The sequence below is a fragment of the Salmo salar genome, chromosome ssa13 (genome assembly GCF_905237065.1).
Source record: "Salmo salar chromosome ssa13, Ssal_v3.1, whole genome shotgun sequence".
NCBI classification, from domain to species: Eukaryota; Metazoa; Chordata; class Actinopteri; order Salmoniformes; family Salmonidae; genus Salmo; species Salmo salar.
Window position 1 is genome coordinate 79623038 of NC_059454.1, and position 17153 is coordinate 79640190.

Sequence of the window (17153 nt, forward strand, 5' to 3'; positions counted from 1 at the left end):
AAAAAAATAAACATTATCTTAATAGCCGTTATATATTTTATCGACATGTTTGCGCAGTGGCGAACCTATAGGCCTTCAGTGTTTGACAGGTTCGTGATTCTGAAAGGACAGCAACCGTAATACCAGCGCACTCATGTAGGAGAGCACTTTTTTTTATAAAACACAAAAGGGTGTAGTGGAGGGTATAAGCAGGTATAAACCGTATACCCACTTTTGTTTCATTGACCATTGCATATAGTCCATTCTTATTCCCTATTGATGCGTATCAAAGTATGTAGTGGAAGTATACGATGTAGTTAAACAGCGAAATCATGCACAAAGTAGCCTACACAATTACAAAGCACGTGAAATATATTCACATGCGCGCCGCACACAACTTTTTCAATACCTGGTTTGCATATTAGGCTAAGTCCGAAGTGTTGGTTAGTAAGCTATGAGTGATTAGCAATTGTCGTCATGTGCTGTTTGCATCAGTGGCATAGAAATGGTTGGACATGACAAGCCCACCCAGTCAGATTCAAATCAAATCAAACTTTGTCTCATGCGCCAAATACAACAAGTGTAGACCTTACCATGAGATGCTTACTTACAAGCCCTTAACCAACAGTGCAGTTAAATAAGAGTTAAGAAAATATTTACCAAATAAGCTAAAGTAAAAAAACAAAAAAATTACAAGTAATCCAATAATGAGGCTACATACAGGGCTTAGTTGAGGTAATTTGTATGTGTAGGTAGGGTGAAGTGACTGCATAGATAAACAGCTAGTAGTAGCAGTGTACAAAACAAATGCCTAAAAGGCCAGCATCCCAGAGTTGCCTCTTCACTGTTGACGTTGAGACTGGTGCTTTGTGGGTACTATTTAATGAAGCTGCCAGTTGAGGACTTGCGAGGCATCTGTTTCTTAAACTAGACACTAATGTACTAGCCCTCTTGCTCAGTTGTGCACTGGGGCCTCCCACTCCTCTTTCTATTCTGGTTAGAGACAGTTTGCACTGTTCTGTGAAGCGAGTAGTACACAACATTGTACGAGATCTTCAGTTTCTTGGAAATGTCTCGCATGGAATAGCCTTCATTTCTCAGAACAAGAGTAGACCAACAAGTTTCAGAAGAAGGTTCTTTGTTTCTGGCCATATTGAGCCTGTAATCGAACCCACAAATGCTGACGCTTCAGATACTCAACTAGTCTAAAGGCCAGTTTTATTGCTTATTTAAAATCAGCACAGGACAACAGTTTACAGCTGTGCTAACATACTTGCAAAAGGGTTTCTAATGATCAAGCCTTTTAAAATGATAAACTTGGATTAGCTAACACAACATGTCATTGGAACACAGGAGTGATGGTTGCTGATAATGGGCCTCTGTACGCCTATGTAGATATTCCATTAAAAGAATCAGCCGTTTCCAGCTACAATAGTCATTTACAACATTAACATAGTCTACACTGTATTTCTGATCAATTTGATGTGATTTTAATGGACAAAAATGTGCTTTTCTTTAAAAAACAAGGACATTTCTAAGTGACCCCAAACATTTGAACGGTAGTGTAGGTATTACAGACTCAGTCAGGGAGAGGTTGAAAATGTCAGTGAAGACTCTTGCCGGTTGGTCGGCGCATGCTTTGAGTACACGTCCTGGTAATCCATCTGGGCCCGTGGCTTTGTGAATGTTGACCTGTTTAAAGGTCTTGCTCATATCGGCTACCGAGAGTGTTATCACACAGTCATCCAGAACAGCTGGTGCTCTCGTGCATGCTTCAATGTTGCTTGCCTTGAAGTGAGCATAAAGGCATTTAATTTAGCTCGTCTGGTAGGCTCGCGTCACTGGGCAGCTCGCGTCTGGGTTTCCCTTTGTGTCCGTAATAGTTTTCAAGCCCTGCCACATCCGACGAGCGTCAGATCCAGTGTAGTAGAATTCAATCTTAATCCTGTATTGATGTGGTTTAAGCATTGTTGTGGATTTAGACCATCCATTTTTCACTCTCAAAATAAAAGTATCTCAAATCAAATGTATTTATAAAGCCCTTCTTACATCAGCTGATATCTCAAAGTGCTGTACAGAAACCCAGCCTAAAACCCCAAACAGCAAGCAATGCAGGTGTAGAAGCTTGTTGGCTAGGAAAAACTCCCTAGAAAGGCCAGAACCTAGGAAAAAATCTAGAGAGGAACCAGGCTATGAGGGGTGGCCAGTCCTCTTCTGGCTGTGCCGGGTGGAGGTTATAACAGAACATGGCCAAGATGTTCAAATGTTCATAGATGACCAGCAGGGTCAAATAATAATAATCACAGTGGTTGTCGAGGGTGCAACAGGTCAGCACCTCAGGGGTAAATGTCAGTTGGCTTTTCATAGCCGATCATTCAGAGTATCTCTACCACTCCTGCTGTCTCTAGAGAGTTGAAAACAGGTCTGGGACAGGTAGCACGTCCGGTGAACAGGTCAGGGTTCCATAGCCGCAGGCAGAACAGTGTAAACTGGAGCAGCAACACGGCCAGGCGGACTGGGGACAGCAAGGAGTCATTAGGCCAGGTAGTCCTGAGGCATGGTCCTAGGGCTCAGGATCTCGGAGAGAGAGAAAGAGAGAAAGAAAGAGAATTAGAGAGAGCATACTTAAATTCACACAGGACATCAGATAAGACAGGAGAAATACAGACTGACCCTAGCCCTCCGACACAAACTACTGCAGCATAAATACTGGAGGCTGAGACAGGAGGGGTCGGGGGACACTGTGGCCCCATCCGACGATACCCCCAGACAGCGCCAAACAGGCAGGATATAACCACTTTGCCAAAGCACAGCCCCCACACCACTAGAGGGATAATTTCAATCACCAACTTACCATCCTGAGACAAGGCCGAGTATAGCCCACAAAGATCTCCGCCACGGCACAACCCAAGGGGGGGTGCCAACCCAGACAGGAAGATCACGTCAGTGACTCAACCCACTCAAGTGACACACCCCTCCTAGGGATGGCATGGAAGAGCACCAGTAAGCCAGTGACTCAGCCCCTATAATAGGGTTAGAGGCAGAAAATCCCAGTGGAGAGAGGGTAACCGGCCAGGCAGAGACAGCAAGGGCGGTTCGTTGCTCCAGTGCCTTTCCGTTCACCTTCACACTCCTGGGCCAGACCACACTCAATCATAGGACCTACTGAAGAGATGAGTCTTCTATAAAGACTTAAAGGTTGAGACCGAGTCTGTGTCTCTCACATGGGTAGGCAGACCATTCCATAAAAATGGATCTCTATAAGAGAAAGCCCTGCCTCCAGCTGTTTTCTTAGAAATTCTAGGGACAGTTCGGAGGCCTGCGTCTTGTGACCGTAGCGTACATGTAGGCATGTATGGCAGGACCAAATCGGAAGGATAGGTAGGAGCAAGCCCATGTAATGCTTTGTAGGTTAGCAGTAAAACCTTGAAATCATCCCTTGCCTTAACAGGAAGCCAGTGTAGAGAGGCTAGCACTGGAGTAATATGATCAAATATTTTGGTTCTAGTCAAGATTCTAGCAGCCGTGTTTAGCACTAACTGAAGTTTATTTAGTGCTTTATCCGGGTAGCCGGAATGTATAGCATTGCAGTTGTCTAACCTAGAAGTGACAAAAGCATGGATCAATTTTTCTGCATCATTTTTGGACAGAAAGTTTATGATTTTTGCAATGTTACGTAGGTGGAAAAAAGCTGTCCTTGAAACAGTCTTGATATGTTCGTCAAAAGAGAGATCAGGGTCCAGAGTAATGCAGAGGTCCTTCACAGTTTTATTTGAGACGACTGTACAACCATCAAGATTAATTGTCAGATTCAACAGAAGATCTCTTTGTTTCTTGGGACCTAGAACAAGCATCTCTGTTTTGTCTGAGTTTAAAAGTAGAACATTTGCAGCCATCCACTTCCTTATGTCTGAAGCACAGGCTTCCAGCAAGGGCAATTTTGGGGCTTCACCATGTTTCATCAAAATGTACAGCTGTGTGTCATTCGCATAGCAGTGAAAGTTAACATTATGTTTCCGAATGACATCACCAAGAGGTAAAATATATAGTGAAAATAACAGTGGTCCTAAAACAGAACCTTGAGGAACACCGAAATGTACAGTTGATTTGTCAGAGGACAAACCATCCACAGAGACAAACTGATAACTTTCCGACAGATAAGATCTAAACCAGGCCAGAACTTGTCCGTGTAGACCAATTTGGGTTTTCAATCTCTCCAAAAGAATGTGGTGATCGATGGTATCAAAAGCAGCATTAAGGTCTAGGAGCACGAGGACAGATGCAGAGCTATCTAATTGAAAGTGATACAGATTAATACAAGTAGTGGAATCATGCCATAATGGAATAATGCTACAAGTTTGGAATGTTCTTATATAAATTCATCAAAAGCCAATAATTTGTTAATTTGACAAAAATCTGTTCATCACACTGGATGTATTAGACTTTAGAATTGCATTGGGGGCATACTTATTTCACTGTACATTCTTACTTATGGATTATGGATCAATGACATGGGGTATCAGTCTACTCAGTGACACCCAGAGAACATTAGCGTCATAGCTCTTATTGCGGGACTCTGAAACCACTGTGAATTGAGCCACATTTATTATACCAGTCAACCTACTATGTGTATTGAACACTATTCCAGAGGAAAAACAATACAACCTGGATGTTTTGGAGCCTGATAACTCTGAGGAGGACTTTGGGAAAAAAGCACTTTGGTACTGAGTAGACTGATACCTAAGGATTGGGGATCAATGAAATGGGGTAAGGCTGTACAGTGCAATATCAATGTTAATACGCACAATAGGCTGACTGGGGAGGTGATTTCCCACAGTCAAAAATCCAATCAAATGTTATTTGTTACATACACATGGTTAGCTGATGTTATTGCGAGTGTAGCCAAATGCTTGTGCTTCTAGTTCCGACAGTGTAGCAATATCTAACAATTCCACAGCAACTACCTAATTCACACAAATCTAAGTAAAGGTATGGTATAACAATATATACATATAAATATATGGATGAGCAATGACTGAGTGGCATAGGCAAGATGCAAGATGGTATAAAATACAGTATATACATATGGGATGAGTAATGCAAGATATGTAAACACTATTAAAGTGGCATTATTAAAGTGACTAGTGATCCATTTATTAAAGTGACCAATGATTTCAAGTCTGTATGTAGGCAGCAGCCTATCTGTGTTAGTGATGACTGTTTAACAGTCGGACTTGAGACTGAAAAACGTGTACTGACCTCGCCTTCTGGATGGTAGCATGGTGAACAGGCAGTGGCTCGGGTGGTTTTTGTCCTTGATGATCTTTTTGGCCTTGATGATCTTTTTGGCCTTGATGATCTTTTTGGCCTTCCTGTGACATCGGGTGCTATAGGTGTCCTGGAGGTCAGGTACTTTGCCCCCGATGATGCGTTGGGCAAACCGCACCACCCTCTGGAGAGCCCTGCGGTTGTGGGCGGTGCAGTTGCCATACCAGGCGGTGATACAGCCAGACAGGATGCTCTCAATTGTGCATCTGTAAAAGTTTGTGAGGGTTTTAGGTGACAAGCCAAATATCTTCAGCCTCCTGAGGTTGAAGAGGCGCTGTTGCGCCTTCTTCACCACACTGTCTGTGTGGGTGGACTATTTCAGTTTGTCCGTGATGTGTACGCAGAGGAACTTAAAACGTTCCACCTTCACTGCTTTCCCGTTGATGTGGATATGGGGGTGCACCCTCTGCTGTTTCCTGAAGTCTACAATCATCTCCTTTGTTTTGTTGACGTTGAGTGAGAGGTTGTTTTCCTGACACCACACTGAGTGCCCTCACCTCTCTATAGGCTGTCTCGTTGTTGTTGGTGATCAAGCCTACTACTGTTGTGTCATCTGCAAACTTGATGATTGAGTTGGAGGCGTGGGTGAACAGGGAGTACAGGAGGGGGCTGAGCACACACCCTTGTGGGTCAAAGTCCCTCAATAAGAGCTACTACGACGCTAATATTTGCGTAAACTCTTCACAGTTGTGTTCTGTGGGTGTCACCAAGTAGACTCATATTCCATTTTATTGCTCTAACACTCCAACCTTGTTTAAGATTATCTAGTCTCAATATGACATGAATCACTTTAAAAAAAGAGGGACTTTTATTTGGAAGGCAAAACGCAAATTCCACTATTGTGGCTAATACTTATTGTAGCTAGCTTCACAACACATAACCTGGTCCGGTAAAGTCATACTAGCCTGACTAAGCTAGCTGTCTGTTTATAACGTTAGTTTTGGGCAACAGAGTAAAGTAGCTGGCCAGCTAGTTATTTCAATAGGAGAACAACAAGTGGCTACCTAGCTAATACTTAGTCACATGGATTCCTAAACCATTGCTAAGAATATTGAAAATGACTGCAGTTTCAGGCTGGTTGCATTGGTGCTAGCTAGGTAGCACGCTAAAGCTAGCTAGCTACCCCAGACGTTGCTAATAACATCTGTATGAAAGATATTAGCAAAAAATGTTTAATCCTGCTCGTTTGAAACTGATCTAATTTCAAATGCTCACACAGACGTTTCCCATTCGGTAGAACAAATAATGCCATATTACCAACGCAGTATTATACAGCTTTGACAGTGATCGTAATAGTGGTGCTTGGTTTGCACGTGCAAATTCAGCACACACAACATTCTACAATATAGTTGTGTTATTTGACTGTGAAATAGTGCTATTTGATGTGTATCTTTTTTGACATGCAAAGACCCAAACGGCGTTCCATACGCAAGAGCATTAGTGAGGTCGTGCACTGATGTTTGGCGATTAGGCTTGGCTCTCAGTCAGCATTCCATTTCATCCCAAAGGTATTCGCTAGGGTTGAGGTCAGGACTCTGTGCAGGCCAGTCAAGTTCTTCCACACCGATCTCGACAAACCATTTCTGTATGGACCTCGTTTGTGTATGGTAACATTGTCATGCTGAAACAGGAAAGGGCCTTCCCCAAACTGTTGCCACAAAGTTGGAAGCACAGAATCGTCTAGAATGTCATTGTGTACTGTAGCGTTAAGATTCACCTTCACTGGGGGCCTAGTCCGAACCATGGAAAACAGCGCCAGACCATTATTCCTCCTCTACCAAACTTTACAGTTGGCACTATGCCAGGCAGGTAGCGTTCTTCTGGCATCTGCCAAACCCAGATTCGACCGTCGGACTGCCAGATGGTGAATTGTGATTCATCACTCCAGAGAACACATTGCCACTGCTCCAGAATCCAATGGCGGCGAGTTTTATACCAGTCCAGCAGACACCTTGCATTGCACATGTTGATCTTAGGCTTGTGTTGCGGCTGCTCGGTCATGGAAACCCATTTCATTTAGCTCCTGACGAACAGTTCTTGTGCTGATGTTGCTTCCAGTGGCAGTTTGGAACTCGGTAGTAAGTGTTGCAACTGACCACAGACGATTTTTACGCGCTTCAGCACTCGGCGGTCCCTTTCTGTGAGCTGCTATGGCCGTTGTTGCTGCTAGACATTTTCACTTCACAATAACAGCACTTACAGTTGACCAGGGCAGCTTTATCAGGGCAGTAATCTGACTAACTGACTTGTTGGAAAGGTGGCATCCTATGACGGTGCCACGTTGAAAGTCACTGAGCTCTTCAGTATGGGCCATTCTACTGCCAATGTTTGTCTATGGAGATTGCATGGCTGTGTGCTCGATTTTATACACCTGTCAGCAACAGGTGTGGCTGAAATAGCCAAATCCACCAATTTGAAGGGGTGTCCACATACTGCTAGGAGGATGTCATCCATTAGAGGAGTGGGTGAGTAACGTTTTCCCCTCTTGTCGTTTTTCGGTGGCTATACACAGCTAGAGATGCAGGTGTCATTTGGTTAGTTAGCAAGAACTTGAACAACTGTTATCCAGTTAGCTTATCTCGTGTTCGCAAATTCACTCTGGCTATCTACTCTGCTTTCAGAGCACAATCATCTGAGTGTGCCAGAGTGCAGAACAACTTTAATTTACGAATGCCCAACTCCCTCTGAAATGACCGGTGTCAGTAAACGTAGGGGGGAGGAATAGTTAAGTCAAGAACACTCTAGATAACATGTCAACAGACTAACCAGCTCTGTTATGGCGAGTCACATGGTCAGAGTGAGGTCTTCTCTCATTTGTGTCTGAAAGTAGCTCGCTAGCAGGCTAGCCAACTTTAGCCAGTTAGCTTGAGTGCTTGGTTGGGACAAGGAAGCATTGGCAGGCAAGCAGCACAAGGACGAGGAGGCTACACTTCCCCATTGTTTATCAGTGCAATTTTGACGGCCAACTAGATGAAAAGGTTTGAGAGGGTTTATCTAATGTTCCTTCGTTAGATTTGAACTCATCTTACTCTGACTAGCATTAGTTGTTGATCTTGTTGTTGATGAGGGAGAGAGAGCCTACCCTTTCGTGGTTGTTTGATCAATAGGACTGTAAAGTCCCATATGTATGATGTTTACACATTTGCATTAAATCCATTCAGGTGTATTTCGTGGCTTTTGGTGAATGCGTTCTAATGATCTAAAGTCGCGTTATTGCAACTGCCTGTAAACACACAGTATGGTTCAAAGTGAATGATGTCAGGCCCGTGAGGCAAATTACTTGTTTGTATAAAGGCCTACGGTAACTCATATTGGCTATAGCGCACTGTTCTGTGTAGACTCTGGTCCTGACAAGACAGATGTTTTTATTCGGTTTTATTGACTGCATTGTCTAACTGTCCAAATGCATGACCGCTTTCCCACTCCAGAATATTCACAAATGCCTTAGTATACGTAATTCCCAAACATTCTAAGAATTTATTAAAATGACCATATCTAAGTGGTCGCTTGGCAGATTTTCTGTTTTAAGTGCCATTCTTCTCGGGGGTGTATATGAACATTTTTAAATAAGATTTCATGTTGCTAAAATGGTGTCAGTTCCACATTAAATGCAACAATGTTTCACACATAAGTTATTTTCACAGAGATGGCTAACAGCAAGCGCGCTGCAATAAAAAAAAAAACAGTTCCACTCACCAGATGATGATCTTTTGAAAGTGAACTTCTTGTTGAAAGTTATTCTTGAAAAGGGAGAAGTTAACAAACTAGCAACAACATCCTCTTTGATAACACCTGCTGCAAACTAGCCGACAACAAAAGCCAGCTAGACTGTGGGAAAACTACTGCTCACTATTGCGCAGTGACCTGTTGACCTTCAAGAAAGCAGCAGTTTCCATACATTTTTGTAAAAATGGTCCCGTTCTTTAAGTCAAAATGTGATTGGTTGATTCCACTGTCACTCCAAAATGTTGCCCTAATACAGTTGAATTGCAGATGCCTTTATTTAGCTTCTATTATGTATCTCCGCAGAGACCAGCAAAGAAAAATCCTGATTGGATTTTCCCCCTCTTCAACCCTTTCCTTTACAGAAAAAACTGAAGCGATTAAATCAGAACATAATTGAAAATAATTTTGTAATTATAATTGTATAAATCCTTAGCCCTTCTCTGAAGGTGTAGAAGGCACATTATTAACCCAAACACAGTGGGGAACAATCATTTGTAGAATTGCTCTATTTTCCCTCATCATGCATTCTTTCACAATATAGCATGTCTAAAGAATCCATCTGTTGTTCAGAAATATGAACACAGAAATACTGGACATTTTGAACTGTTATGGTGGTGATTTGACAAAATTACAATCATGGTCTTGATTTGGACTTGCATTTTTCTGGTCTTGACAGTCTCATCCCCTCCCCCATCTCGACTTCATTTGCTCTGGTCTTGGATCTGTCTCGAACACAACACCAGAGGGCTCTGATTAGAGACAATTGGTAATTGACTAGATTCCATAACATGGTCTCATAAGTTGTTCTGTAGCCAACTCAATTGTTGTCATACCATGCCTACATCTACTCAGACAATATGACACCAAACAGAAAATGTATGAAAAATATTTTATTGAAATATTTTGGAAAAAATACAAAACAATTATTTTGACATTTCATATAGGCAGTCAGCTCCACAAATAAACACTTTCTACAAAGAAATTCCACACAGCACAGGCATAGTTCACACATTACAAAATGTAGGATAGTTCCCCCTAAATTACATATTGGACAATGTATGACCGCAATCGATGCTTTGGCTAAGTTTCCCTGGCACCACTTACAAATGCTAACGTTGGAGCATTTGTGGCACAAATCCCATTCAAGTCCTGGTACCAACTTTAGCATTTTTTGCACATCATGTTCAAATCATCTAAGTTACTGGGTTTCACAATACATTTGAGATACCATCGAAAGAGTTGGACATGATACGCAAGAAAGCTAATATGCCAAATGCGGGAAACAGTGACGGAAATAAAAACAAAACATGGATTGCCGTCATACTTTACTGGGTAAGGAAAGCAATGTCATTTTGTAATTTGGTATAACTATCCCTTTAATGTATATCAGACCAAGTAAATAATGAGTCAAGTCAAATTTAGCAGAAAGGGGAAAGCAATGTAACAGGTATGTATGTACACATATCCAGATACACACACACACAGCTAATGGACATTTACCCCAGACAGACACAGGTGGCTCACAGGTCTTTCCAACCTGGTAAGCAACCGTTCAGACATATCATTTTACCAAACCTACAAACCACTCAGTGGACAAAACTGAAATGGCACCCCATCCCCTAGCATAAGTACACTATAGAGTACCACAGTATGAGTCATAATACCCGTGAAGACAAGCGATCAAACAGGGAAATGTTTGAAATTGTTCTTCCACCATTAATTTTTCCCCATAGTTGATTTTTAGAAACACTAAAAATAAGGGCTGTTTCATGTAGGCTTATCTTGGTGTGATGTTTTTATAACCATGTAAATCTCTCTAGGACAAGGCAACTTTTAACAATATATTTGCCTGTATTTACCCCCAAAAATGAAACACTAAATTAGCTGCTAATGTGGCTATCATGAAGAACTACAAATGGCATGATAATCTTGGTGAGACTGCAGAATTGAGGAAAAGGTAAGAATCTCTGGATTAAGTATCTAATGTTAGCTAAATGTAGTAATTAATTGGCTACATTTCTTTAAAAATCAACAATTCTGTAAACTGTCTTGTGCAAGTTTTAGCCTGACAATACATGTTAGCAAGGGTGTCAGCTAGAGATGACGTGCAGGAGCTTGCAGGGATTTGTAGAAACACATCCCTTATTTTAAGTGTATCTAAAAATCAGCAACTCATGCTCAGAAGAACACACTTATTAATCCAAACAAAACCAGGATGAGACACAGCGGAGCTAAAACCTTTTGTCTAAACCCCAAAGGGGTCAAATCTGATCTCTTATAAAGAGGGAGACTGACATTGGGAGATTCAAATACATCACAACCTGATTAGAAGTGTTTCTTTGTTCCCAAAATATACAAATTCATGTTGGGCCAATTATAGAACTATCCTAAGAGGCTCCACTTCAGTGGTAAGAACCTCTGCAGTAATTTTAAACCACCACCTGAGGGTGCCTAAACATAACAATTCATGTTCTTACTACAACCGTTTCCCAAATGTTCATGAACAGTTCATTTGTTTGTCAATTTTTTTTCTTTTCTTCTTTTAATCACTGATCTGACCAGGCTGGATAGGTGAAACAAATCATTATTTGGGTTTTCTTTCAGCTATATTGGTTCCTTCCAATCAGTGCCCTTAAAGCAGAAGGCAAGGGTTATTGTTGGACACATCCTGTTAATATTAACGAGACTGCCGAATCCTGTTGAGTTCACATATCCATAAATTTGAACTCCACAAGGCACAGGCCTACCCCCAGAAAACAATTTGCTAAAATTATAAAATAAGTAAAAACCAAAGCATATTTGAAACCCAAAACCACAAGAGTAAAACAATATTTAAAAAATTGATTACATACATTCATAACACAACATAACTTGACAGACCATGAAACCAGGGGAGAAGTGTTGAACGATTCATAAGAGGACAATACAGCTAAACCTGTTATAGAATCACACGTTGGTCATTGAGCCACATTTCAAGTGAATTTGGTATCAGTGTATTTCTATTGCATTTCACTATTAATTCTAGTTGGTCTAGCGAGGCCTATACTTGTAGGCCACAAGTAAAATAATAAATACTGACATTTGCTGCCTTGAAGAAAATAAAATACTTTGGTTTGGCGATTGGACCATATAACGCTTAGTCGTGCCTTCTCTGCTATCAGGATGTATTTCATGTCACTCCCTTGTTCAACTATAGGCATGACTTGTGCTCGACAGCCATAAAATACCTTACCAGTTGAAATCAAGAGAACTTAAGTTAAGACTATCAGAAAGCAGCATGCCACTAACAAAAAATGAAAATACAAAACCAAAAAAAACAAATTCAACCCTAATCCAAAACTGGCTAAAATCCCACCTCCACTTAGAACTGGATTGTGGGTGATGTAACAGAATCGTCAAACCTCAAGAGTAGGTTTCACTGCACAGATTACAAAATAAAATCTCACTGGTCATTTAGAAACAGTTACCACAGCAACAGAATAAGTCAACCAAATATTTGCTGAGGAGCGAGGAAATGGTGTGATTAAAATAACAAAAGAAGGCTAAATGTAAAAGATGATAACCAAAAAATGAAATGTTGGTGAAAAGAAAACTTTCGCTAGATATGCAAACAACATCTTGCTCACGTCACTGAATCAAATACATTTGAATAGGCATTCTTTAAAAAATACTTCTGCATAGGCAACAGGTCCACCAGAGGGGATCAACAATCCACAGTTCCCATTTAGAAGTCGATGGATCCCAAGGTCCTTCAATTTTATTGCCTTTCCTCAAGCCCTTTATTCAAGTATTGCAGTCAGAAAGCCTTAAGCATGATGAGAGGAGGCCAAGTCTACTCCTCACTCATCTGAGACAAACCACACCACGCAGCAAGTCTTTCACAATACAAAGGGCACTGGCTAGAGAGGCCAGTCTGTGTCTGTAGCCCTGGGAGTGAGACAGCCAGCCCCCTGAGAGAGGCAGCCAAGCCAGGTAGGTACCCCCAGACTCCCCTCACTCCACGGGGGCATTGCTGCTGGCCTTGACCCCGGACCCGGCTCGGCTGATCTGCAGCCAGGGAAGCTTGGCACAGTTCTTGAAGAGCTGCTCGATAGCGATATGACGAACGTGCAGCTCCGACGCCAGCGAGTCTTTCTCCTGTACAGCCACCGTCAGCTCCTCAAACACCTCTGTAGAGGAGGAGGCAGAGGTCAGTATAGCACAGGGTTAACACACACACACACACACACACACACACACACACACACACACAGGATGGCATGACAGAGATCACAGAGCAAAGCAGTATATTGCAAGCCAGGGACCACACACAAAGACAATTTGTGACAAAGGAAATAAATTAAGCAGAGGGGGCAGACAGCAATGACAACACAGTACCAGCAAAACATAATACCACCTCACAAAGACACCAGCACAGACGAGACAAAACATATTCAGTTCCTTCCATTTATGGTCATTTAAAAGAAGAGACATTTCAAACCCATACACTCCTATATAGATAAATCAAGCAATAATTCAGACATCTGGTCACAGTTACACTTTAATAGTCATCTATTGAAGTTCTTACTTTGAATCTGTAGCAGGAGCTGACCATTCAGCTGGTGGAGTTCATCCACACTCATTTTAATCACTGGAAGATAAAACACAGATTGGGTCACAAAACAAGAGCAACACAGCATGTGTGATAAAGTAAAGCAAACTTGTTCAGAACAGTCCTCTAACTAAACAACTAACGCGACCTCAGGGACTTAACACATAGCAACAACGAACTACGCAGAGCGAAGAGTCATATAGCAACACTGTCGTCATTTACAAAGGAATGGAATTCTAAGAATGGCATGAAAGAGCCACCGTCCTTGGGAGATATCCCTCCTCTCTCCCAGAGGACGTGCAGCAGGCACAAAAAACATTGGTGCTGTTACAGGGACGGGACATGGACACTGAGGTAGGAGAGAGAAAGCTTTTCTCTGGAGTGTGATGGTGTGGGGAAAGGAGGGAAAGTGGTGGTCGAGGAGGAATGTGTGAGGAGGATGCTCTACAAACTGAGCCCTTGCCTGCATCACTACATTGTCTTGTGTGCCATTAATGAGTAGTAGGGGAGACGGAAGAGATAGGAGTCCATATAACAAAGATCAGAGAACAGATCAGAAGGAGAGAAATGGATGCGGCGCATCCCATCTGTCTCCCTCCCACGTTTCCTCCCTCTTCAACACGCCTCCTCCCACTCAATGCCATTCATCACAGAGGCAGACACCTTCTGATCCAGCCTTGAGATGTCTCTGATGAAGGGAATGTATGCAGGGAAGGCAGATCCCCTGAAGCCTCTCCAGTGATGACTGGGCTAAATAACACTGGCTATAGTCTGACTCCTCTACCCTCCTAAAATGGTGCACTCGTTCCCAGAGGCTTCCTCTAGCCCCATGCTTAGGCTACATCAATACAATGTCTTTTTTTAATGCAGAGAGCTCACTTCTGGAGAACAGAGGGATAGAACATCTGACCACAGCCAGTGTGGTGTGTTGGGAATAGAGGAAGTCAGTGAATTACAGTTGGTATAAAGAACTCACACTCGTCTCTGCTGTGGCCATTGTTTGAGTGCAGCAGCTGGTGGTCTCCTCCAGAACACTGGCTGTGGCGATGAAGACCCCTCCTCCCTGTGGACCCCCACAGGCCCTGCCCGCCCTCCAGTAGCCCCAGCCCCTCGGCCGAGTGGCACTCCAGCATGCCTGTGGCGTAGTCCGGCAGCCCTCCTGCCCCCGTCCCCTGGTTCCAGCATGGGGTGTAGCGAGGCACCTGCGCGTCTGACTGGGGAAGAAGTTTACGGTCTCCATTCTGGCTGTAGCAAAGGAGCTGGTGCTTGCCCCCCCGGCGGCCCGGACCTCCGTCTGAGCTGACAGAGTCTTTGTTCTGGGCGTACTGAACAATACGGCTGATCTTCTGGCTCAGGGCCAGCTTCATGCCCTCGTAGGCACTGCGGGAGACCTTGGAGCGGGACAGCTTCTGGTTGGCGATGAGGTGGTACTTCTCAAAACACTCCCGGTGACCCCGTAGGGATTTGGAGTGCAGGAGAGTGGCATGGGACACACCTGCAGCAAGCAGAGCAAGAGCGAGACACATAGTAAATCAGTTAGAGAAGACAATTAGCTACATGTTCTGTTTAGCAATAAATACTATATATATTTCAAGGTATTGAACTGAGGGACATATTTCTAGGAAAAAGAGGACTGTTGGCTTTGCTCTTTTTTCAAAGTCAAGCCACTGCAGATTTCAATGATTTCCTGCGCTAGATGCTGTTCTAGAAGGACATAAAACTATAACGGTCTTGCAGTACTGACAAACATTTCCTTTTTGGAATAAATCCATTGAAAGCAGCCTAAAATAGGCAGATTTAAGTATTTTGATTTCCAGGGGAAAGCTGCTTATAGTGGGCTTATCTTCTGAACCATTGAGAGAACAGGGCTGGGAGATTGACCGATCTTATAATGCACAGATATGCTGGGCTGAACTTACACATTTTAATAGAGACCACTCTCCTATCTAAAGATTGCAGTGACCTGCCAGCACAGACTAACCTAAATGACTAGCTATCATCTTCTCAATATCTAAAAGAGCTTTTCAAAGAAACTAGGCCATTACTGCATTTCAGGTTAACCGAATTTAACAAAGTACCATCATTTTCAAAGATAAATTCTTTAGGCAGACCTTCCTTTTTAAGGATGTTTCTGAAATCCTTCTGAAGAATCTTATTGAGTAACTATTAAGAAAGAAGTTGCTCTGCTGTGGTGTGAGCTCTCCAGAGACTGTGAGCGTTGGGTTGAGTCATATTAGAACCTCCAGCTTCCTCAGAGGGAGAGGATCACCTGGGATTAACAACACTTCCTCAATTCGGACTGCAAGAGGCCATTCTCTCTAACGCATTTAACACACAGAGAAAATGCAGGGGAATTTACCTCAGACACCACATCCAAAGTCAAACTAACCTTGAAGTAAACCGAGGGCACTGGCAATCATGTAAACACTGAATGGAGCGCACACAGTGTGTGAGTACACGCGCAGCGTGTGTTAATTTGTGCATGTGTTGTGAGAGAGAAAGTGAGCAAACAAGCGAGCATGTTTGTACAGGCTTTGTCTTCAGCCTACATATCACGCAGACAGACGTGCTGGAGCCTTCAGCTAGGGGATTAGTCGAGGTCAAGACTGAGTACAAGGCAGTAAGACGGATGCTCTTAATAGGTAGGTTCACCTCAAACACTTCTCCAGGAAAGAGAGAAGAGGTAAAGATGGCATACGGCCACCAAATGACGAGTCTACTGTGCTAGGCCTATAAATTACCCCCAAAAAGTTCAGTCAATATCAGTCATCAGAAAGCATTCGCCTCAGCTTTAAGATAAAGAATGAAAGCTCAAACTAAATCATGTCAACGTGATAAGGCTATTTCCTGCTCTTTTACGTTCATGTCAGGAAGACACTTAACTGAAGCCATTTCCCAGAAAAAAAGAGGAAGTGGAGGCCAAGAACTTTAGCCAGCCCAGCTCTCACACAAACACTAGGGATGGGTGATATGGCCAAAATATCATATCACAATATTTTTCTCATTTATGGCGGTGTGGCAGTATTTTATGTTTCTGAATAATAAAAGTTTGAAATATGTTAAGATTAGTGCATGACCCTGGTTTTTCTCCATTCTGATAGTTTTGTCCAAGTTTGGTTGAGTATAAAACTGACAGTGAAGTTGTCCAATTTGTAGAACTTTTCATTTATACTGAACAAAAATATTAATGCAAAATGTAAAGTGTTGGTCCCCTGTTTCATAAGCTGAAATAAAAAGATCCCATACATTTTTCAAATGCACAAAAAGCTAATTTCTCTCATTTTATGCACAAATTTGTTTACGTCACTGTTAGTGAGCATTTCTCCTTTGCCAAGAGAATCCATGCACCTGATAGGTGTGGCATGATCATTATTACACAGGTGCACCTTGCGCTGGGGACAATAAAAGGCCACTAAAATGTGCATTTTTATTTATTTAACTTAGGCAAGTCAGTTAAGAACAAATTCTTATTTACAATGACGGCCTATGGGGAACAGTGGGTTAACTGCCTTGTTCAGGGGCAGAACGA

At 42.5% G+C, this 17153-nt stretch overlaps 1 protein-coding gene across 3 annotated transcripts in view; it reads right to left on the reverse strand.

The window, feature by feature from the left end:
• Window positions 1–9908: 9908 nt before the first annotated feature.
• Window positions 9909–17153, reverse strand: part of LOC106595457 (protein EURL homolog) — a 57542-nt gene continuing 50297 nt past the window's right edge. For all 3 annotated transcript variants that reach the window (XM_045692227.1, XM_045692228.1, XM_045692229.1), the window contains exons 3-5: window positions 14601–15119; window positions 13601–13663; window positions 9909–13202 (exon numbers count right to left, since the gene is read on the reverse strand). In XM_045692227.1, the coding sequence (XP_045548183.1) occupies window positions 13027–13202; window positions 13601–13663; window positions 14601–15119 (758 nt within the window). In that variant the 3' untranslated portion in view covers window positions 9909–13026. The remainder of the gene's footprint in view (window positions 13203–13600; window positions 13664–14600; window positions 15120–17153) is intronic.